This window comes from Aricia agestis, chromosome 10 (assembly GCF_905147365.1).
Source record: "Aricia agestis chromosome 10, ilAriAges1.1, whole genome shotgun sequence".
In the NCBI taxonomy this organism is placed as follows: Eukaryota; Metazoa; Arthropoda; class Insecta; order Lepidoptera; family Lycaenidae; genus Aricia; species Aricia agestis.
Window position 1 is genome coordinate 16,942,036 of NC_056415.1, and position 25,324 is coordinate 16,967,359.

The 25,324-nt window shown below is 35.6% G+C and overlaps 2 protein-coding genes across 2 annotated transcripts; one reads left to right on the forward strand and one right to left on the reverse strand.

Moving 5' to 3' along the window:
- The first annotated feature begins 2,330 nt into the window (after positions 1-2,330).
- Positions 2,331-16,592, forward strand: LOC121731239 (neurotrophin 1). The gene is made up of 8 exons (XM_042120595.1): positions 2,331-2,801; positions 9,684-10,046; positions 10,698-10,863; positions 11,382-11,571; positions 12,484-12,633; positions 13,265-13,435; positions 15,231-15,354; positions 15,492-16,592. Exons 1-8 carry the CDS (start codon positions 2,331-2,333, stop codon positions 16,485-16,487), a joined length of 2,631 nt encoding a protein of 876 aa, XP_041976529.1. The 3' UTR covers positions 16,488-16,592.
- A 731-nt stretch (positions 16,593-17,323) lies between these two features.
- Positions 17,324-21,901, reverse strand: LOC121731240 (MATH and LRR domain-containing protein PFE0570w-like). Its single transcript, XM_042120596.1, has 3 exons — positions 19,738-21,901; positions 19,687-19,706; positions 17,324-19,552 (listed from the first exon to the last, which is right to left on the reverse strand). The coding sequence occupies exons 1-3, from the start codon at positions 21,899-21,901 to the stop codon at positions 17,378-17,380; spliced, it is 4,359 nt and encodes a 1,452-aa protein (XP_041976530.1). The 3' UTR covers positions 17,324-17,377.
- Between the last annotated feature and the right edge of the window lie 3,423 nt (positions 21,902-25,324).

Genomic DNA, 25,324 nt, shown 5'->3' on the forward strand with positions numbered 1-25,324 from the left:
CGCAGGGTTAAGGGGGAATGAGAGGGTTGACGAACTAGCAAAGGAGGCCGTGCTAGGATTGAGAAGGAAACCTGACTACGATCTGTGTCCTGTTTCATTCGTCAAGCGTATCTTGAGAGAGGATACGATTGAGGAATGGGACAGGAGATATGAAGTAGGAGGGACGGCCGGAATCACGAAGCTCTTTTTCCCAAGCGCTGCTGCTGCATACAAGATAGTCAAAAAGATAGACATCACACCACACAGATTCTGACTGGACACGGTGGATTCGCCTTCTACTTGTACAGATTCAAGTTGAAGGAGGATCCGTCGTGCCTGTGTCAGCCAGGAGTTGAGGAGACGGTTCCTCACCTGTTACTCGAGTGTCCAATTTTTGCTAGCAATAGATGTGATATTGAGCAAAGATTGGGCATATCGGTGACGGGTGAGAATCTGCCTGCCATCCTGGGGGGGGGGAAAAAGAGGGATTTGTTTCTCTCTTTTTGTAAGAGAATAGTGTAACTAATAAGAGAAATTCGAGTATGTTATTGTGATTCTTAAGCTGTGATATTAGGGTAGTTAAATGTTGTGCTGTATTTTTATTGTTTTTAATTTTGACATTGATAATTTTTAATCGGAATGTTATTTATTTGAATTGTTAATTATTAATCGTTAGTTAGTTTATTGGAATAATTTTATAAGAATTTAATATTTGAATGTAATGTACTTAATTTTTAATGTAAATTTATTGTTATGTTGCATAAACTTAATTGTTAACAACAAGCCCTGACACCGTTAGGGGGGATGAGTATTTCTAAAAAAAAAAAAAAAACCGAATTCTTTTCTAATCTCAACATCGCAAAAGTAAAATTTAGGCTAAGCAATTTCTATTATAATTGCGTAAAGATCTCGAGAAATTCCTCTAATTATTGTTGGATTTACTTTAATGACGTTACAAAAAACTGATTAACATAACTGAGACCCACTTGCACCAGCCTGGATTATTTCTAATCGTATATCAAAATTTCATTGATTCTGTGTAAATAACGCAGTAAATAGTTAAGATACGGTATAAATTCACGCCTAAACCGCTGAACCGATTCTGCTGAAATTTCGTATGGAGATAATTTAAGTCCCAGTAATGGACATAGGATACTTTTTATTCCGGATAAATATACAACCTTGCGCGCTTCGCTTGGCTCATCTTGGCGGGAGCACTCTAGTGCCCCCAGATTCCTGCGCAATCAACGAATTTTCACGCAACGGAGTTGCTGGCGTCTGATATTTCACAAATAGATCCCTAAATCGGAAAAAGATCTATGAATACTGATAATATTTTTAAAAAACCTATCCAACGACACCCCACATGATGGGGTGGGCGCAAAAAAAAAATCATCCCCGCTTGATGTGAAGGGCAGGTACCGTAAAAATATATTTTTTTAAGATTTTCTGTACCATTTTGTCGGCATTATTAATATGTGCATTCATGCCAAATTACAGCTTTGTAGGTCCTATAGCCTCTGAGCAAAACCGCTGACAGACAGACGGACAGACAGACAGACAGACGGACAGACGGACGGACAGACCGAAACTATAAGGGTTCGTTGTTGACTACGAAACCCTAAAAAGGGTCTTTTATCATGGCTCAAACAAAAAAACGACTTTGACTTTCTGATTTGTAAAAACTACAAAAATTTCGTTATTTAACGTTTGTTTGAAGCATATGATACGATTGTGCAACTTAATAGGATCCAGACTGGATCCAATCTACATTAATGCCGAATTAAGATTGCAGGATCAGGGTGGTGTTTCGTAAAAACGAAAGAGGTAACGTGATATTTAATCCACGATCAACTTTAATCCATACTGGTGCAAGTGGCCATAATTCTAGCATATCGATGATAATGATTATTATTAAAGCGATGATTAGCTGTATAGTCACGGCAATTGCCGCCAATTGTTGAGCTGCTGATGTAACCGACATATCGCAGCCGATAGATAGCTTTCGTAACCGATCTAACCTACCGTGAAAGCACCGCTTTGTACACTTTGAATAATGTCAGATTATCACCGGCTCACTCGAAGAATAAGATAACGTAAAGCGTAAAGTATAAGAGCTAATTTTGATTGTCAAAAAAACCAATTGTATTTGCGTGTCGAGTCATTCAATTATTTTTATGTAATAGGCCCGGGTAAAGTGACCGGGCGAAAAAGATGGGTCATTTTTCTGACCCCATGTGGAGAAAGTGGAGAGTTCCGGTGCCATGTCACACGCGGGAGTGCGCCGCGCCATTCCGTGTGGAGTCAGTCAGACGCGCGCGCGCGAACATGTGTAGTGCTGTGTTATAGAGATGGAGCTCGTTAGAATTACCCTGATATTGTTCCTGTCGTCCATAGCCGCTGATGATGCGCGGGACTACGAGTTCTCTGAGCCGGACGAGTTACTGATAGCCCAGGAGTCCAGGCACTATGAGACTATAGTAAAACCGCCGGTGACGATTGTCAAACCGAGCGGCGTGACCAATTCGCACCGCCCGCAGTATAATCTAGATTCTTTGGAGCTCGGCGATGATCTGTTTATGTTCGATTCGACGACCAGGCGAAATGTGATGAAGAACTACAAGCAGACGCGGCGGGTGAAGGAGGGAATGATCAGAGATGCGGTATTAAGGGCCTTGGACAGAAAGGACCAGATCGGCAAGTTTGCTCAGATCCTGCCCATTATCAGGACGATGTCTGGCAACCAGCGAGTTGCTCTGGCGTCCTTGGTAGCTAATCAGGTGACGACACCCCCGGGACGGCAGCCCCTCAATCTTTCTCAGGTATTATCAACCTCTTACATTAAAAAAAAAAACATTTTAAATTTACATTCATATTGAGAATTAGTGACAATTTAACAATTCTTGACAAAACCTATTAAGTAGCCTCGTTATTTTTTAAGTTTTTTTTTCTTTATTTAAAGGCCATACATCGTAAGATTAAGTCGACGTTAATACAGTAATATTAATAATTTTCGACGTTTTTCGTATTTATATGGAAACTTGGATATAACTAAAAATGTATGATAACCCAAACACTATAATATAAAGAATGGCCACTGGCTCCGCTTCACCTTATACTTGAAATTATCATAATATTGCATTCAAATGTATATTATTTACAATAATTATTATTATTAGTTATAGTTCTATAGGTATAGCCAATAATAATATTGTCTTAAGAGTCCGTAATACCAAGATAATTTCCCATACGAGAATATTTACCATATGTGAGTTATTATTCAGCTTAAGATAGTAATTAGCTACCAAATTCTTAAATCTGTCTAAGTACATTCTTGGACTACTTCTCTTATTGTTAATAATAATATTATTATTTACTAGTGCAAAATAAAATCTCTCCGAAATCATATATTTAGTTACAATATAAAGTAGCTTATGTTTTTCCCCGTTTTCTATTCTTAATCTGTGACAACTTTATCAAAATTGGTCTAGGAACTTTAAACAATATTGCTAGCACAGTAAACAAGCCTTTTTTATAGCTATATTAGTCATGACTACAACTTCTTTTTATCATAATAATATATATATATATATATATATATATATTATTATGATAAAAAGAAGTTGTAGTCATGACTAATATAGCTATAAAAAAGGCTTGTTTACTGTGGCTAGGCAATATTGTTTAAAGTTCCTAGACCAATTTTGATAAAGTTGTCACAGATTAAGAATAGAAAACGGGGAAAAACATAAGCTACTTTATATTGTAACTAAATATATGATTTCGGAGAGATTTTATTTTGCACTAGTAAATAATAATATTATTATTAACAATAAGAGAAGTAGTCCAAGAATGTACTTAGACAGATTTAATTTGATCAGAATTTAAAGATTACTATAAAAGAAGCATTTACTGAGAATTTGAAGTGACTTGGTACATTATTAGTTGTGTAATACATGCGCAACTCACTTCACTCACATCACTTGTATGATGTAAAATTAGTATTCATTTTCCTAGTTACAAGTGCATAAATTAAAAAAAATATTTTTGTAAAAATTTACATTACATAGCTTATGTAAAATATACTTTCTTTCTTACGTACATGGATTGTTAAACTTAACAACTATGTCTATAACAAGAATAACGTTTTAATATCTACAGGTTTTAATAGATGAAAGTTTTATTATTTGGCTGATGCTGCAGCGATGTGATTTTTATTAAGACTTTAATATAAGATACGCTTTAAAGTATATTATCTAGTAACAACTCTGTTGCATCAATATTCGTTTATCGCGCGGGAACCGTACATTTTTCAAGGATAAAAAGTATACTATGTCATTTACCGAGTATACCAAATATTATAAATATTTACTCACCAAAACCGGTTCTGTGGGTGAGGCATGAAGATGTAACAGGAGATGTAATAGATGAAGATGTAATAGACACAATTTCGCATTTATAATATTAGTATAGATCTTTAGCTGCATTTTTCGATTTTTTTTTCGATGGTAAAGTTCGAATACAAAATGCACCGGATTTGGTGACATGTCGCTTGGTGAAGAATTGTGTTAAATCCCTTTTTTTTTGTAAGTGTAAATGCATCTTTATTAAGCCCCAATTTTTAGTTTGGGGCTAATGATGATGCATATTTCCCCGTTTTTCCCGCGTGTTCTCGGTAGTAATTAGTCTCAGTACGGTCCGGCAAAAAGCAGAGCATTTGCGACACAATCAGAGCGAAGGAAATTCATATTTCCCAGGTTTTTGCCGCCGCGGATTATGTGGCAAGCCCGTGTGAAACTGACAGTTTTCTTCGAGGCAGAGAAGGAAGTTATCGATTACGATCTAATCGATTGATTAGATGGATATGATTTTCGCACATTAGTAAATGAAGTTGATTTCTTCGACAGTTTTCGATTTCATATTCTACTTGACTTGACTATTGCTGCATTGTCTATATATATATATAAAACTCAAAGGTGACTGACATGGTGATCTATCAACGCACAGCCTGAACCACTGGACCGATCGGGCTGAAATTTGGCATGCAGGTAGATATTATGACGCAGGCATTCGCTAAGAAAGGATTTTGATCAATTCCACCTCCAAGGGGTTAAAATAGGGATGAAAGTTTGTATATAATAATACTTCTTAACGCGAGCGAAGCCGCGGGCAAAAGCTCGTATAATATAAAACATGAAATAGCCTGATATTGTAAAGAATCTAAAAGCTTTGGACAGCATGTTAAGCAGTAGCTGCTATTCTAAAACAAATGAAATTTTTAATATTAGCTGGAGTATAGCTTAAGCTACTTAAATTAAGATCACAATTAATTTCAAGTAACAATCAAGTTGCAGCAACTAATAAGCGCTATCGAGATTAATATTTAATAAATTGCAACATATTAATTGCAGTCTGCGTCCGTAACAATTGGTCTAGTTTCAGATACGAAATCTCGTAAAAACTCTCTACGCTTCAGTTCCAGCTATCTGGTGCAGACTCACGATGTATTGCAACATGTCGGGCACCGCAAATTGCGCTGCACTTTTTTCTACTGTCGGAATTCTGCTGCCGACTGTGTACGAAATAACGGCCAAACACTTGATAATTTTTAAAGTCAATATAATATATTTATGTCGTTCAATTTTACATTTTCTTAGACACCTACTTATAACAGTCTAGAAATTTTTTTTGTTACCTCTTGACGCCCAAGCTGCAAAACCGATTTTGCTGAAATTTGATATGGAAACACTTTGGGTCCCAGGAAAAGACATAGGATTCTTTTTATTCCGGAAAAATGTACGGTTCCCGAGCGATAAACGAATTTTGGCGCAACAGAGTTACGGGCGTCATCAGCTAATTGTAAATTAAGTGATATCTAAAATTACTGCTAAATAAATTATGTCTTAATCTGATAAGTCTCTAAGTCTTCTTAAGAGAACGCCTCCGTGGTCCACTGGTTTAGAACGTGGCTCTTGACTCGGAGGTCGTGGGTTCGATTCCCGCTTGGAAACATGTTATTTCCAAGTTTGGTTAGGACAATGCAGGCTGATCACCTGATTGTCTGACAAGTAAGATGATCCATGCGTCGGATGGGCATGTAAAAAGTCGGTCCTGGGCCTGCTCTCTCGCCAGTCGCGTCGGTCTTCTGTCCCACTGGGTTATGAGAGTAAGGGAATAGAGAGTGCTCTTGTGTACTGCGCACACACTTGTGCACTATAAAATTACTCCTGCGTAACTGGCCTGGTTTCAATGAAGCCGGCCACCGTCACCGAAACTGGTGTGGGAGTTATTATATTACTAAGCCTTCACAAGGGGTCAAGTAGTAAGTATACAAGTATAGGAAACTATGGATGACGCCCGCATATCCATTGACAAGGAATAGTCAAGACAAATCCGGGACAAGAAGTATCCTATGGATTTTTCCGGGACTCAGCAGTTTGGGCGTGAAGAAGTGACGGATAGGCAGACATTGCACTTTGGCAATAATAATACTAGTATGGAAGTATAGACCACAATCGCATTAACCCATCGAGCCCCATAAGCTCACCGGTGGGCGAGACACATTAGATTAACAATAGTTTTCCAAGAATCCACGATGGAAAGGATTAATATGCGTCTTAGCATTCAAAGACATGCTAGTAAAGCACTTGCAAATTTCAAGTAAGTTCAAAAGGTGTGAGTTAACTGTTAAGCAAATGTTTGTAGAAAGTCAAGTAGGCATAGATGTTACAGTTTCCGTCAGTATGTTGTATAAATATGTATGAAATACCGCGCCTCCGTTCATCTAAGACAGATTCTTGTGTTCCGCTATCTATTACACTAATCAGCTAAATGGTGATATGATCATCGGTATCGATATAAAATTCATTTATAGTGCAAAAACCAATCATTCTAGCGGGACAAAAAGTATATTATGTCCTCTCCCGGAACTCAAAGTATCTACATACCAAATTTCAGCAACATTCAGTGCAGGTTTGGGCGTGTAGAGGTAAGACAGACAGATATACAGACACACTTTCACATTTATAATATTAGTATGGGTTCGAATCCCGCGTTGGAAACTTGTTATTTCCTAGTTTGGTTAGAACAATGCAGGCTGATCACCTGATTGTCTGACAAGTAAGACGATCCATGCGTCGGATGGGCATGTAAAAAGTCGGTGTTGCGCCTGATCTCTCGCCAGTCGTGTCGGTCTTCCGTCCTATAATATGAGAGTAAAAGGATAGAGAGTGCTCTTGTGTAAAACTGCGCACACAATTGGACACTATAAAATTACTCTTACGTAACTGGCTTGGTCTCAATGAAACCGGTCACCGTCACCGAAACCAGTGTGGGAGTTTTTATTAGTATGGACATATAGATTTATAGAAACTGCCGAAGATCTAGTATCATCAAACGTTGTAACTATGTAATTATAATATCTGTGTAACAGTAATTTCTGCGCGAACATCACGTTATTGAGTTACATCGAAGTCTAACTTTCATAACACTTGTGTTACATTATTGATTATCGGGAAATTGTCATCCGATAGTGGGGGAAATTATGCTCTCGTAATCTGCTTTTATGTAGTTTCCCTGAAGTAAAGGAAATCGGTATTTTACTCTAACGTGTAAAAAATATATATTATAGCCTATGTCACTCACAGAAGAAAAAAATCGATTCAGTAGTTTTTAATTATATTCATTACTACCCGTGGCCCGCATTGGTCGGTACCGCCGCAAAAGCTACGTCCCGTAATTTTGAAATCTGTAAATCTTCGAAACTATTAATTTAAATCATATGCTGTATATGACTATATAATATATCTATATTAAATCAATAATGTATTTAAAGTATTTAATTGATAAGGATTATTGCCGTATTGGTTAAAATCGCTTCAAAATTAGCCATTATATAAAGTTAAAAGTAAATAAGTAACAAAAAATGTTATTGTGGGATATCCATTACATAAGACAACCATCGCGGAGTTTTCGGTAGACCTTTTCAATGTGTACAATACTTAGTATATTATTTTTATTTGATAAATCTCGTAGGATTCAGCCTGCGTTTGCAATGTAAGCGGAAAAAAATTAAATTATTTATGACATCACATTAATCCCAAAAATTAACAGTATTTTTCCATTATTTAATGAATGTTATTATACCTATAAACCTTCCTTTTTCATTCTCATCACTCTATCTATTGGAAAAAACCGCATCAAAATCCGTTGCGTAGTTTTAAGATTAAAGGGAATAAAGGGAACAAAGGGACATGAGGAAAAAAAAGCGACTTTGTTTTATAATATGTAGTGATATAGTAGAGTTTATTTACTTTTTTTCTTTAAACTAAAAAAACATAAAATTATAATTTAATATGAACTAACCTTTTGAGTTTAGTAATAAATTATAAAGATATTCTGACACATTATGGCAATGGTAGCAGAGTCTAGACTTATTGGATGTGCTCTCTTACCACTTTTACCACTTTTTAGGAAATTGTAAAATATTCCCTCATGAATCATGATCATTTGAAATGAATCTGTGTGCATCCAAATCAAATGTGACATTGTAGTTTAATACCTGTATTTTAATTGCTATAATATCATAATAATATTATGTCTGATCACTTAGCTGTCTTGTTCTATCCTAATACCATGTGTCCGATTACTATCACGCTAATCTAAACAAACCCTAAGCATTAGTATTCTGCATAAGTTTGTTATAGATTACGTATGTTATGTCGCTCATCATACATATTCAACATATCTCTACCAACGAGTCGTGTATCTATGGTCAGGGTCACTAAGCCCAGTTCCTCAAACTTGAAATTTGTAAGGCGACGCCCACAACTGGTTCTGCTTTCACTTCATTCTTCTGCCACTCATAACAAAACAGTAGGAGCCTTTTTGTGGCCTCCTTGTGATATTCCGAATGTAACAACAATTTTGCAAGTCATTATTTAATTTTTTAATATATCGAGGATGGTTGGTAACAAACTAAATTAAGTTTTGTTGCTGGTTTAAAATGTCTTTAAATCATGTAGATAACTGGAGAATGTTAACAATGTGATGATGAAAAGATTTTTCGAATAAAATAATATACTATTCAAGAGATGAAAACAAGTGAAATCTCCGTCTTGGTTAACTAGTACCTACTTACGCGTTAGTGAAAAGGATTTTTGGATATCAGCCAAGCCTTTCCAATTTTATAATAATTTAGTATTAATTTATGTTTTTTTCGTTAAATACGGACTGTACTTACTCAATTTAACAACTACGAATAAAATGATTATAGTAAGAGTTCTAGCCATTTTTGACCATCTGGAGGTTTCACTCTCTCTGGGTAAAACCAAATTATAAAATTTCAACGAAAAATATATTTAAAGAAAGTTGTTTCGGTGTTATGTTATTCCTACGCCATAAAATAACCATGGACATACTTTTAAACGCGTGAGTTACGTAGCGGAAAAATTCGTAAAACATTTTTGCAAAGTAATAATTTTCGCAATAAAGGAAATGAAATCTATTGCATAATAGAGTTTCAAATTAGCCCATTTTGTAAACACACAAGAGTCTTAATTTGAAATTAAATCCATGACATCACATTAAATTAATTTACTTTATACAGAACATGAAAGTTAAAATTAAACTAAAAACGAATCTATCGTGACAATACAAATTCGTCATGACCCACAAAAATCTAATAACCTTTATGATAATTTCAGGTGAGATCAATGTTTGGTAACGACACAATTTCGGATCCGATGTTGCCAATCTTATTGGACACGGCCAATTTGATCCGGCGAGCGCTGAGACATGGAAAAGAGCAGAGGGATGTAAAGTACACCCAGCAGTTCCAAAGGCGATCACTGACAGTAGACACACTAGATGAGGAACCATTCGAAACGGGAGAGAAGGAGAACATAACAGTACTACAAGTGCTCCAAAGAAACCGTAACCTAAGAAACAGACAACGACCATTCACGACAACAAACACAAATAAAACAGAAGACACAACAGCACAGAACAACACAGAGAATTCTATTGACACAACAGAAACTAATTTAATCAAAACCTATGAGACTGATGTGAGTATTGCACTTGTTGATGTAGACAACACTTTAGGGCCAATTAAGAAAACTAACCCAGTGAGTAGATCGCTTATGGTGGCGCAAATGATGGTTTTCGAAGAATTAAAATTTAATTTTTGATCTAGTAGCTATTAAAATCCTATTACACCCTATTCACCCATTTTCCAAATTATACACAACACTTTTAATAGTGGATGATAAAAGCATGAAATTTATTGTGGTTATTAAATCTGGGAGGACACACTATGGTCATGGTTTCTTTACTTCAACCTCGAGTATGACCGACGATATTAAAATTAAATTAACCATTACTCGAACCACTGAATAATTAGTACTGTATATAATGAATTACATATACACAAATATTAACAACTACAAGTTTTTAATTTCATTAGCGTTACGTTCTTGAAATACACATTTCATTCATCATGTTTTCACTTGTCATTAAGGTCAGCAATGCCTTTTCCACAATTCTTACCAAGTTTTGTATTTCATTTGCATTTTTACTAACTCAAATACAATTGTCAATAAGGAAATATTATAAACACCATTATAAGCACCCCTTTAAAAATTATTTTATATGTTGTCAAGAGAGATTTTCAGCCCACTTTAGAGAAGACTCTTAAATTATCACATTTGCTATTCCAGAGAAACATAACAAGAGAATTGCCAAGCAAGCTTCAGAAGACCCTGGTGTCGTCTCCCGCGAATACCACCTTCGACCTTGAAGTGGAAGCCAGCAACCAGAGCATCTCCGAAGAAATACCCGTCGCTGAGAAGTTGAGGTCGCTGAACAGATACATAGATAGAAAAGGTAAGTGACGTCTTATTTTTATTGAATAGAAGATAATAGAAGTGTGTAATTTGCAAACTTAAGTTTTCTTAAAAAACTTGAAATGGTTATCTACTATCAGAGTAATAATTATTATGAGATTACTAGTTGACCCGGCAAATATTGTTTTTCCTTATAAATTATTTCTTATATCATTATAAAAGTAGGTAAAAACCTATTCTCAGGTCTAACTAATGTACGTACAAAATTTCATTTAAATCGGTTGAGCTGTTTTGGAAGAGTTCGCGCACAATTACTGTGGCACGAGAATTTTATATATTAGAAGATGTTTAATATAATAACTGTTGATGGAAAATCTACGTAATTTGGTTGGGTAACGTCAAGCTAACCGTCAGTTAACTAGGAACATTTACTTGACCCAACCTCACCTGTTGGCCCGCGATGCCTATTTAAGAATAATTTTCTCTAATAGTACTATATTATAGATTGCAAAGTTTCTTTTGGTCCAGGTTTGTAAAATAGTGACTTTATATTTCCAGGCAACCTAATTCGTCGTGGTACATACCAGCCGAAGCTACCAGTAGTACCTCGTCGCACGGCTCCGGAACCCACCATCACACCAATCATGAAACGGCGACCCATCCCCACCAGGAAACCAGCCAACACCGACCAGGCTAAGTGTGAGCTATTCACCAACAACCTGTGTCTACATACTGAAGATTACCCCACGTAAGATTCTGCCGAACTATATAATAAGTAACTATTGTAGAATGATTCATTCAAACGACATAATATTAAATACACATAAGCTTCTGTCTTGTTAGGACACAGTTTTAAGAAACAAATTTGTTCTTTTTAGAGGTTATGACAACCAAAAACAGTTGTAAATAAATAAAATGTGAAGTCATGTTCTTAAAGTTTCTGGCAGAGTAATTTGACTAATATAACTTGCTCTTTTTACAGAGGCTATAATATAGAATCATAGATAAGCTATGCGAATATTGCAAATTCAGTAAACAACATACTCACAAGTCAAACAATACTTAATGTAAATTATGATCTCTCTCGAACAATACATGATTTCAATAATCGTAATGAGTATTCCGGATCTGGTAGGCTTAGTGAAGTTACGTAAAATGTTGAAAACGAAAGGAAAAGTGTTTATGTGTCCGAGAGCGAAAGCGAACGACTGCTGAAGTGCGATCGGCCGAGATGAGAAAGATAAACAGTTTCTAGACAGTTTAATGGATTACCATATTATCTTTTAGGTTCAGTGAGTAAGTTGGTTAACTATTGTTTTCTTTGGCCACAATGGTTGTTTACGTTTTTTGTATTACTATTTCAGAAAATCGGTATTTGCATCAAGGGCAGTGGTTTTGTAGAGCTCGCGTGAATAGTTTGCGTTGCGTCTAAAAAGGAATAAGTTCGATTTTCGGAGAGCTTAGGAATATTTAGAAGAGCTAGCGTTACATAGAAAAACAGAGCATACACGCTGAAATGAAAAAGAATCTACTTTTGGAATTTAAAGAAATCCCAAAAGTGGTAAAATTTGATTTGTATCACTTTTCACCGAGGGTATAATATCATACTCTGAATGTTACGAAGCCGGCTTGGTCTTGATATAAAATCATTTTTTTACAGAGAGGCGATAATGCAGACGATAAGAAGGAACAAAGCTGCGGCTGGCGCACTGCTCGCTGACTTCAAAGATCCCGGCGAAGGAGCTGTGGATGGCATCACAGCTGCCCAAGAAGCGAAGTATACGGCTGATCACTACCTAGTTTCTAACAGGTGATAATTCTGTTGTATTAATACTTTGTAGTTTGTACGCGGAATTAAAAAAAAATGATATTGCCCCATTAACATCTGTAAAGTAACATCTAGTCAAGACTGAAATAATAATAAGAGAGAAAATGAATTGCAGATAACGTCAAGCGCACTTTAAAAAGATACTCTGAAATTATTCGAGTAGGCTTTCTCGTAATTTATAAATCAACTAATTTTTTAAATTTTTATCTTAGTATTTTTAAAATTAGGGGAACTCCTATTTCCAGATCCAAGACGTACAACCCTAGGGTTACACGATCAGTCTGGCATCAGTTCAGTTCATCAGTCCATTAGTATCAGACTGGTGCCAGAATGATGGCAGGAAGTACATAATAAAAAATTATTATATAATAAAAAAAAAAGTAGTCCATCAATACACAATCACTCTTTCGTCAGTCTGGATAAGACTGATGGACAGTTGCGAGACTGACCGTGTAACCCTAATCTAAGGCCATAAGCAGTATTTGGATCATTGTTAGTTAGTCATATTTTATTTATATTATAGGTCATATTTTATTTGTTAAAAAAAGGGGTCAATGTTTTTGAGGTTAATCAATATAATATCATTTACTTCAAGTACAACCATCAATTACAGGCGAGGCGACACCGCCAACCGCGACTTCGCTGGCGCGGGCGAGGCGGGCTTCATGTGTCCCAGCACGGTGAAGTACGCGCGTCCTCAGCGAGCGCGCGCCACGTCCGGCCAGTGGAAGTACATCGTCAACACCGGGGAGCACACGCAGACTTTGAGGCTGGAGAAGTGCTTGTGAGTACATACCACTCAATTTTTTTATTTTTTTATTTATACAATTTGGGGCCGTCTATGGACTTTTCACCCACATACTTTTTTACCCGACTACGGCAAAGCAAAAGGAGGGTTTTGACAGGCTATGTATGTATGTATGTATATTGTATGTATGTATGTTCATCTGTTCCCTCGTAACTTCTAAACTACTTATCAGAATTCGACAAATGACATATCATTAGAAGCGTCTTAATTGTCCGCTAGTTATAGGCTATATGAGGTTTCACAAAATCTAATGTGGCGCCCTCTAGCGGACAAAACACAGATAAAAAAAAAGATAAATATGCCGTGTTTGGTATCATTTGAAAGCGCTTTACTTGTACATTTTGAAAATATATATATTACTAGCATTTTCTTGTGACTTTACCTGTATTCATGGGCTGATTGCATATAATTCGACGACCTCTGTGGCTCAGTGGTGAGCGCGTTGGTAGCTCAAGCCTTCGAATCCCGCCGTCGGAACAAAAAGTTTTCAATGTTCCCGGGTCTGGATGTGTACCTATTAAATATGTGTAATAAAAATCTTAAATATATGTATGGTATAAAAGTATTAAATATATTATTTCCGTTGTCTGGTACCTGTAACACAAGTCCTTTAGGTACTTAGCACGGGGCCAGACTGACGTGGTGTGAAGCGTCCATAGATATTATTATTATTAATTCACATCTTTTCGTTCATAGCTTCTTTACTACTTATCAGAATAAGACCACTGCAGTACTATTAGAAGGGCCTTGATATTCTGTAATTTATCGAGTGAATCTTAGCCTCAAATTAATTGAAATAAAAATAAAGTTTAAAAACTAAAACCCAACTACTAAAACACGCTCTAAAAAGTATGAAACAAGAAAACAGTTTATAGGGATATGGAAATGTAGTGTGGAAATGTAGTGGTCGTATGCCACCTACTATAGCAAAACTGATTCATTATAGAAAATAAAGGGGCGTACATACGACCACGGCTATCCTTTAAACATTTCCATATCCCTATAAACTGTTTTCTTGTTTCGTACTTTTTAGACCGTGTTTTAGTAGTCGGGTTTTAGTTTTTAACACCAAGGATAATTTAGTAATATACATTATTAAATATTGTAATTATTGTAGTCTATCACCTGATGGACTACTGGGGTATGTGGGACTCGCTACGGCCGATGAGATGGTAAAGTGGCCGTGCTTCCGCGCTGGACATGCCTTCCGTGGCTACCGTATGCAGACAGCAGACTCCTGTTGCATTGCTGTCGCAAGACATATTACCCTACCGGTCACGATTATACTATAGATCTGATTTATTAATGACTTCATTTCGGTGCGGCGGCCGCCGTGTTATAATATAATATATCATATTTTAAAACACGCTAAACTTTAAGTACGCTTGGCAAAAATATAAGGAGAAGGCGCGATGTTTCTCACTATTTTAATTTGGTGGAACAATATTGTGACGCGAGTGAGCGAATCCACCGTCTTATCAAATATATTGCTGAAATAATATGACTAAGCAGACTATTTTTAGCAGATCTTATTTTCAATTTTTCATTTTTTATCATATTAAAAATACTCAATAACAATTTTTATTTCCTTCTTACCAAAAGACTTCAACGCGCGACTATGAAATGTTATGAACTAGTATGATTGTTATATTTGAGGCATAATAATACATTATTCTAAGAATCTTTCATAGTAGAAATTATATAGTAAAAGTACCCAAAAGTAATTAATTTACTGTATAATATTTGCTAATTAAAGCTTTTATCATTCCAGGAAACCCAAAGAATCCTGCACCTACTTGACAGACAATTTCAAATCAAAATGTGTTCAAGTGTACAACTATCATAGGCTTCTAACTTGGGACCAACAGAACGGACTGCACATGGATATCTTTAAGGTGAATTTAATATATTTATTAATCTCATATTTTCGTTTTGATGATATGAAATTCACCTATAATTTAATAATAACAAAAGATACTGAAAAAAGTTGCAAGTCATAGAATATTTTATTTATTATTTTACATATTTTCAGGTTCCAACCTGCTGCTCATGTCACATCGAGGGCTACAGTGTATCATTCCCTCCACTAGGCCATCGGGTACACGAAACTTCTTCAGAACATTTCCCAGGAGAAGATCTCTCGTCGGAGCACGGCAACCAGGCCTTCGAATCGGTTCAGTCATCAGTACAAAAACCTGTCATCAAAAACAACCCATTCAACTTCAACAAACCCATCGACGGGTTCTCGCCTTTTACTGAAAATCACAATCTAATACCTGGATCGTCACTAAGCAATGTAAAGCTAAGCGGCAACGAGGACTATGTTAACACAAATCCAGTTGACTCCTATGGTAACACATATTTTCCCGATTCCTTCAATCAAGCCAGTTCGGTTAGGAATATTAAGAGGCCATCTGCCCGAAACCCCAGTGGACTCGTCGGGTTAGACTCGGTGACTCTACCTAGCTACTTGGAACCTCCGACACCACGAGCGCCGGCACCGTTCTCCTTCTCTAAAGATAAGTTCAATAAAATCGACAGTCAATTCAAAAGAGGTCCGATCAGACCCAGTCGAAGGCCTCTGCGGAAGAAAATCTCGAGCGGCCCCGACGACTTGGTATCGTCCGGGTCATCTTCGATAGGGTCATACGGCGGCAATCCCGTTGAAAGCATAGAAGACTTCGAAGAGGACTCCGATGAAGCGGCAAACGAAAACTTCCAGCAGAGAAATACTATAGCCCCCAAATTACACGCTGTCACGACTGAGATTAATTTGAGTACGCTAAAGCCTCCGAATCCAAGCAAAAGCGGCAGCCAAAAAAGTGACCCAAAAAAGGTGAACTACAATTACCATCCGATCATAGATTTCTTTGAAGATCAGGAATCTGACAGCGACTCCATAGACAGAGAAGATACAGCGATGCAAGAATATCTGGTGTCACCTGAATCAGAGTGGAAACCGATAGGTCATCCACCTTCAAGGCCGAGTATAAGTAGCACTAACAATGGACGAAAGAAACATAAATAATTATTATTTTAGGTTAATTATTGTAAAATTTTATTAAGGGAACTTCAAACTTTTGTGTAATATTTTGAGCTTTAAAGTGGGTGTACCAAGAAATGTTTTGGAAAGTTAAAGAAACCAAAATTGTATTAAATTATTTATTTCTAATTTATTGTAAAATAATGTTAAGCGATAGATTATAAGCAAAAATATATTTATGTAAAAGAGTTTAAGTTAAATAAAATTGACATTGTAAACCATATTAAATATTATTTTTACCTTAAATGGCCAGATTACATTATTCCAAGCCAGCGCTAGATCGCTACTGGAATCATGTAAACCGGCCATAGCTCGTCATGATTATTTAATTAATACATACTTTTATTATCGAATTACAAAACTAGGCACATAATAACCATCGAACTAATTACTTCACGTCTAGGTTCTACCGTGTTTCTAATACACTATGACAATATTTAATTAATAAAGTTACTTAGTATTATTACAAAATCGCTTGACATAATAAAACCGGCATTATAATGTATTATTTTCTTATAAAACCATTGAAAGTGAAAGCGTTGTTACAATAATAAGGTGAACGTTCGGACGAGATGGAATCTGGAGCAATTTGTTTACATTGCCTTACTTTGTACAACTATTACACAGTTGCAATTGTTTGAGAGCTTACATATCATTTACGACATATTTTGTCATGATATTACGAAAAGTTAAAAAGTTGTTGTTAGAAGACTAATAACATAATTATAAATATCACAGAAGTATATTTTTTACGCTAATAACTTAATTCAATAATTATGACATAATATCATAATATTGATTTAGACATTTACAAGCTCATACTTAAATATGTTTTATTCTGGCACTTTCTCTTACATAACTTAAGTAGTAAAAATTCATACATCGACATAATAATATTTTCGTTTACTAGGGTCCAAAATGAAGGGAGGATCTGTGGTGAGCATAGGTGCTGCCCGTGCATATGTATTTAGCAAAATAGCAGCACTGTTTGAATCATTTTTAGTTTTTATTTTACTTTTATTCTTATTAATCTCGTCGGGATCTTCTGTAATCTCTGAATTTCTATAATTTTCCTCTTCACGGTATCTTTCTGTTGTGGGAAGCCTTTGAGCTTTTAAATTGCCACCGTGTAATTGTAGGCGAGTCTTATTTTCACTTAATTCTATGATTTTTTCACTCTTATTGTTAGGTATCCGACTTCTCCGAGAGGATATCTTCAAATTACCTCCATGTAATTGCGTATTTGGAGTGTTGTTTTCAATATTCAAGTTTTCAGCTTCACTAAATCTCTTATTATTTCTCAACATTCCGCCTCTTTTAGCATTCAAGGGGCGTGAAGTACTTTCTGATTCATTCAATTCTGTTAGTTTTGCCGTTTGACTTTGAGATGTTGCAACGTCAGATTTTAAAGGCGCCTTCGTGCGGCGCTTTGATTCAATACTTCTGTAATTTCCACCATGCTTGGGCCCTGACTCAATATCTAAATCAGTTCGAAATATTTCTACTCCACCTAGTTTATTAACATCTTTCGCCAAATTTTCATCCTTATATAAATCTAATGCTTCTAAATTCTTTTGAGGCTTTTGTCGTCTCCTTGGAGTTATTGTTTTTATTATTTCAACTTCTTTAATGTCTTGTTTAAAATGAGTAGCATTTGGTGACATACTACTGACGGGCGATTCTCTGTGAACTTCAATTTTCTTTGTTGATATGATTGGTTTTATTTGGTCATTTGTGTTTAGTTCTGTAGTAGATGGAGTAGTTTCTGTCGTTTTAGGCAATGTTCTTCTTATTGGCTGTGGGGTAGTATGCCTTATTGTTTCTTGTTCATGACTGTCATCAGCATTTATGTCGTCTTTGTTCTCTTCATCATCTTCTTCTTCCTCGTCGTCTTCTTCGCTACTGTCATCCTCATCATAGTCCTCTTCATTCGAATCAGATTCGTGAGAATCTCTATCCTTTTTATTTTGTTCTTTTTCATATTCAGGCAAATAATCATCAGTATTATGTTTCACACCAATTAATGCGTCAATATCTTCTTTCCGCATATCATCATCTTCTTCGCCATAAGTTTTCGTGTCTGTCACCAAAGTACTCTTTGAAAGCTTCTTTTTCTTCTCACTTAGCTTAGGTGCAATAGTAGTAGACAAAATTTTATTTATCTTACTATGATTATTGTCATTTAATACATCTCTATCACTCGTATCAGACTCCGAATTAATATTGGAGCTTCGGAATCTTGTTTTAAGTCTAAGTATAGGCATAGTAGTTGTATCTTCTTCATAATGTGTGGGCTCTGTAGTGGTTCTCGTACGTGTTCTTTTTTCTTTTCTGATTGGTAGGACAGTGGTTGTAGTGGATGGCATTATCGTAGACTTAGGATGTTTTTGAGATTCAATATCATGTTCTTCTTCATATTCATCATACTCTTCTTCACTTTCATTTTCGTCCTCTTCATCAGGAGGGCTAACGGGTTTTATAGTACTTTTTCGAATAACATTAGATACTGAATTTGAAGCAGCACTTTTCTGTATATCACTCATGTGAGCATATTTAGTTTCCTCTGGAATAGAGCTAGATAGTACAGATTTAGTTGTGGCATCAGCATGACCTTTGTATTCATCAAGGGATATGGACTTCTTGTTTTTTACTGGAGTGTAATGTTTTTTATGATTTTTGTACTGAATCTCATATCTAGGCTCACCGCGTCGTTTATCTAAGCTAACATCTACAAATTCAGCTTCTTGTAAGTCTTGAGTTATTTGTTTACGTTGTTTTTCTCTATCGATTTTATCAATATCTTTATAGTTTCTAGTTCCGATGTTTCTTTTTGTAATTTGATCTTTATTTTGGTTTGCTGTTACTCTATCTACGACTCTGCTTGATTGTAACTGTTTTATAAGAGGGCTTATATTGTTAGTCGTTGTCGTTTTTTTCGACTCAGCTGCGACTTGACTTTCTTTTATTATTTTGTATGGTTCATAGATAAATGGAGTAGCTCTTTTCGTTCTTGGCAAAATGAGACTTTTAGGAATAAAATTATTGATATTCTGATTTTGGCCAATCAATGGCCCAGAATGATTTTGTACCGTTGATTGTACAGAATAAACAGGATTATATTGCATTAGTGTTTTGTTTAAAATGTTATTCTGGTTATTTAAATTTTGTAATGAAGCTAATATACTTTTATTTTCTTTATTTTGGCTTTTGAGAATTATTTGGGTCGTCTTGTCACGATCAAATAAGTTAATGTTTGGTTTTGTGACAGGTTCTGGACTTTCAATAATATCTTCGCTAAAAAATGGACTGTCCAAAGGATTATCTCCAAAGTATTTTGATTTCAAGCAATCAATTTTATCTCCGAGTCCATGTAACCGTTGCTTGTTTTTAAGTTGCGAAAATTCCTCTTTAGAACCTGCACCATCGTCATTTTCATCGGGATTTCCACCTTTTTTTAATTTTTCAGGAATAGGATCTATATCTTCTTCAACAGTTGGACAAACAATTTCTTTCCTTGAATCATAAAATTCCGTCCCTCCTAATGTTTTCTTTGGGATAAATTTCAGATTCTCAGCATAGCGAAGAGGGGAATTATTGGAAATTTTACTTTTATTCTCAAAATAATATGGATACTTTTGACTAGCCAGATTAATTTTTTCATTTTTATTTACTGTTTTCTGACGGAAAGCTTGCGACAATTCTTGGAGCTTAGGCATTTTATATTCACGCTTATTCACAACGTGTTCTTTGCCACTAGTCACGGTATCGGTTAAACTATTATTGCTATTATCATCTGTATCATTAGCTGAATCCTCTCGTTTGTTTCTGGGAATTTCGTCATTTTCTGTTTCATCCTCTACGATTTCTTCTGAGGTTTCACTTGCACTATTACTTGGTTCAATATCTGTGTTATCTGCATGTGAGTCACTCTCTTCAGAAGTCTCTTGCTCGTCTTCAGAATAATCTTCCACCTCGGAATCGTCAGCGGTATCTAAATTATCATTTTTCCATTTTTCAGCATGGATTAATTTATCACCGTGAGTAGATCCTCCTGCATCTTGTATTTTAGCACTTAAAGATGGTGTTTGATATTTACCTCCACTTAGTTCATGTTCTTTAAGATATCCACCGTGGCCTTCAATATCCGAAGCATGTTTTTGTTCGCCAGCATGGTCATATGCAGAATCCTCATAACCTTCTTCGGAATATACCACTTGTGCTTTAGTGCTTTTTACAGCTTCCCTTAGTCTTGGAGCATTTTTTATTTCATCTAGACTCTCCGCATCCCGAAAAGCTGCCGATCTTGGAAGATGTTTTGTTGTTTCTGTTTTTCTGACTTGGGCGTAGTTTTTAATAGGAACAAATTCGTCATCGTTTTCGTGACTATCATCGTCATCATCATTTCCCTTAAGTTCAAGTTTCTCATTAGTAGTAGGTCTATTTTTTAAAACTGCCTTATTGATCGATTCGTCGATATTGTTTCGAAGTCTAACAAAATTGTCTTTACCCTTCTCGTATATATCATAGCCGTCTGGTTTTTCAGCATAGGATTCTTTGACTGGTAATTGAGGATACTCATTATTTTCATCGTCAAACTTGAGGGCATGATGTTGCCTTAGGTGCTGTATATGATTCTTAATTGGTCTATAATGCATCGGAGTCACTTTAGCATAATTTTGATTCCACGGGTGACGAAGTTTTTTATTTAAAATGTTTTCCCTGTAACTGTACCTCGATGGTGGCCTATAATAAATGGGACGACGCAGCGGCCTATGTATTTCATACCGCGCTGGAATATTTTTCTGGGGAAAGTATCTATGATCGGTCTGTTCTGGACTCTCCAAGTATTCTTCTTTCGAAACGTCCAATTTCCCGGCATCGTTTTCATGCTGCTGTAATCTATTTTTGCTGTCCCGCAAATCATTCCTTATTTTGTTTAATATTGGATCCTTGTATAATTTTTGCAATCCTGGTTCCTCCGCTTTATAAGGATGGTAAACGTCGTAGGACGTCGACGACGGAGTCACATGAGATAAACCATCACTCGAAGTGACATAGCGTTGGTACGGATAATAGGATTCCTTTTCTGGATTCAGCATTTGGTGTTTGCCCAACTCCGGGTTACCGACACCAGTATATGGCCTGATGGGATACGAAGTGTAATGTTCCTCCGGTGATTTGACATTATGAGCCGCAGCTATGTCGATTGCGAACTGCGGTTTCTTCGCCGTGTACTCGAAGTAGGGCGTATTCTGTCGTATTGCTTCGCTCGGGCTGCTATTTTCGAAGGCTTCGTTTATTTTCACTTCACTTTCATTCCAGTCTACGGGCACACGTATCGATAAGCACAATGTGACATGTAATACCAACGTGACACCGACTGCGCTGTGTTTCGGCATCGTTCACATCACGGGACGCGAGGGACAACTGGCCGGGGCGGCGGCTTGGTCAAACTATTTATCGCCTCGGTCAATCGGATCGGTTGTGGTCCATTCGCTTTGATCGTAGCCTAGATTTGAAACGAGTCATGAACTTCAGCGGACTTCAAAATTGTTATTATTTAAGGGTTTTAGATTTTTTATCTCATTTCTTATTATGTTTTTATTATTAATTTACTTAAAATATTACCTATATCGTCTCTCTAACCATACACAAAATTATGTTCCTATTACGGGAAGTACATACCTACTTTATGCAAAGAGCAAATTAATGAATACTTATTATTAATCTTTATTTTTAAAATTATATTTCACAGCTAAATGTTTATTGCTTATTAAAGCTTTAAACTTTTTTTAAGTATAAATAAACTACGTCCGCTATAAGCTTGAGACTTGTGAGAAGCTTACTAGTCGTAGTGAGAGTATTAGGATAAAAAACGAAATTTCAGTTTCGTTCCGTTGTGATGTGCTTTATCATCGCCTTCTTATAGCATGTAACTTTAGTAATTTAATTGATTCTGAATCTCCCTTAATTATTTATTTCAAAGCTTTTCCAAAAAAATTTGAAGTAGTGAATAAACACTATAATTTTTCTTTTATAATAATATTGTAAAATAATAATATTGTAAAAACATTATTGTAAAAACATTTACAAAAATTAATCTTATTTTCTATTTTAATTTATAAAGTTTTTGAAGGTGCACCCTAACTTTGCCCATCGTTTAAAAAAAATTGAAATCTCAAACATGGAAAAAGGTTGAACCATCGAAAATACAATCGGAAAATTTATCAAAGCGAATTTTCCACTTGGGTTATCGACACGGAAGTTGCTAGATCAAATTGTGTTGCCGCTGTTGTAAAACCTCCTTACTGAAATCGAACTTACCCAACCCCTTATAACTGCACTTTGTAATCTAAGCTAATATTTACGCAATTAAAACAAAATAAAACTTATTGAATATTTGAATTAACTTTGCGAAAGGTTACAAAAGCGTCGCTAATGTAGTAAGAATGACAAACAAAACAAGTCGGGGATTATATTATTATATTTCGTCAATTCGTGGGAAGTAAATCATTGATCCGTTTTGTAACAAGTTGGTAAACTAGACTGATAATTATTTACAATATACGAGCATGATAATAATCTCGCGAACTTAATTATCAATCTATCACTTTGAAATATATTTTGATTACTTGTTACTTGGTCACTGGACTCTACGACCACTATGATTGTGATATACACATTGACTAAACTTAGATACAGTATATTCTATATGTGAGTTACAGGTTGTGCTTCAAAGTGTATACTTTACATAATACAATTAAAATATGTTACAATATTATAATTAAATGTCTCAAATTTATATTATGGTTCTTTTTAACGATTAGAAAAGAAGAGTGGACAAAAAGGGCTTCTTTAATAAATTATAAAATAGGCAAATTTCATGTCAGCTTCTTCATCAAATTTAAATATTATGTATTCACATTACTAGACGTTTGATACTACCATTTCGAAAAGGAAAGATGCTTTCTTATACTCCTGCGTTTTAAGGCTCTTTGTTGTAGCCAGTAGAATAATATTTCACTCTCCTTTTCCGTTAATTAGTATGCTGTCAAAAGACGTCGTTAAAGGTACTCTCATTTAATTTTATGATCCTATTTCAATAGACCATTTAAACGGCACTAGAACAAAGTATTACGTATTGCGCCAGCTGACAATAGCACGTGGTGACGTAACGTGTCGTGTCCCGCCCTGGGCCGCAAATGTCACTTACATAACTGTGTCACGGGAAACCGAACTTAGTGCTCTAGAAATAGGTCACAGGTACATCTAGGCTGTAACGTAGGGCTGTTTCTGTTGCGGCAAAAAGGGCGAAATATAGGTTGTCACTCACCCGTGTGGTCTTCTAAATGAGACAAGTGGCAATAATAACTTTATGTTAGTGTATCTAAATCTGTGCAACTCAATGTATATTTTTGTCAGTACTCAGCATTATACACTATATAATGTATTATCATTCGAGTAAGGCATTGAAACAATAGACGGTCATGTCTTCATTTTAGTTGAATAACATTAGTGATGAGGTCAATAATTATTAACCTCATGTTATTATGTGTAAAGAAATAAAATCCTTTCTATTTCGACAATGATTAGAAACAAAAGAGGAGAGTCATTTGCGAAGAAAGTAACAGCTACTAAAAGAGTTTCATAGGTTTCAATTCGCTTATTAATCGTGATAATTTTTGCAAGCTATAAAACAATAGTGACGAATTACAATTTGAATGTAATTAATGACCTAGGCGCTCGGCATTCAAATAAAAAGGCTTGTACTTATTAGTTAATGTTAGGTACTACGCACTTATTAACTATATTTTTGTCTGACTATTGCTTGTAAGGAGGTTTATTGAGAATCACTTCTTCCTCGCACATTGTGATTTTGTGCGAGTAAAGAGAATCTCATGGACGTATGGGCTAATTATTGTAATTATTGTATTTTGATACAATATGTAATTACAAGTATTAGCCTATGTTTTATGAATTTGGTTAATAGAGTCAGGTAAGGAATGCCCGGAATTTCATGTCTTGAAATTTATTTGTAGTGTGGGAAATGGATTTTTTCCAGAAAACATTTATGCCCTTTCCGGACAATCAAAGTGTTTTCGTAAAACATCAAAAGTGGTTTAGAAGTTTAAGCGTAAAGAAGAAAGAGACACTTTTGCGCTTAGAATATAAGTAGGTATGGATGGATGAATTTTGTTTACAGCAAAATGATAGTTCAGTCTAAGGAGTGGTGTAGCTACCTAATTCGCAATGGCGATTTCATCACAGATGTAAAATATGCACTTGTTCTCTGTCGAGCTCGATTTAGGGCGATTTCCCAACAACGACTTAATTTTAATATGCATATCTATTACTCGAATTGCGACATCTGTTTGTGAATAATCCATCTACATTTTAGCTGTATACGAGAAAGCATTAAGGAAAGGTTATGATTCAGGCACTGTCAGTAATTTTATTGTTGTATTCTAAGATTTAACACTTTATGAGTTTCAGTTAAAAAAGTTTAAATATGCTAAATTCAATTGTGTCTGTCTGTCTGTTACCTATTCACACCCAAACCCCTAAACCGATTTTACTGAAACGTATAGTGATACTTTGAATCTCGGGAAAGGACATAGGATACTTTTTATCTCGGAAAACTGTACGGTTCCCGCGCAATAATCAAATTTTGGCGCAATGGAGTTGCAGACGTCATCTAGTATTTTAATAAATAAATAAAAAAATTACAGACGTTAGAAACCTTTATTCAGGAGTTATTATATGCTTCAGACGACCTATGTGGCTCAATTGGTTGAGTGTGTGGCAGCTCATGCCGGGGATCG

Coding starts and splice junctions, on each gene's coding strand:
- LOC121731239 (XM_042120595.1), top strand. CDS start 2,331: ATGGAGCTCGTTAGAATTACCCTGATATTGTTCCTGTCGTCCATAGCC. Junction 2,802..9,683: donor AGCCCCTCAATCTTTCTCAG/GTATTATCAACC, acceptor TGATAATTTCAG/GTGAGATCAATGTTTGGTAA. Junction 10,047..10,697: donor TCAAAACCTATGAGACTGAT/GTGAGTATTGCA, acceptor TTGCTATTCCAG/AGAAACATAACAAGAGAATT.
- LOC121731240 (XM_042120596.1), bottom strand. CDS start 21,901: ATGCCGAAACACAGCGCAGTCGGTGTCACGTTGGTATTACATGTCACA. Junction 19,707..19,737: donor AAACATTAACTTATTTGATC/GTGACAAGACGA, acceptor AATTCTCAAAAG/CCAAAATAAAGAAAATAAAA. Junction 19,553..19,686: donor CCAAAATAAAGAAAATAAAA/GTATATTAGCTT, acceptor GGCCAAAATCAG/AATATCAATAATTTTATTCC.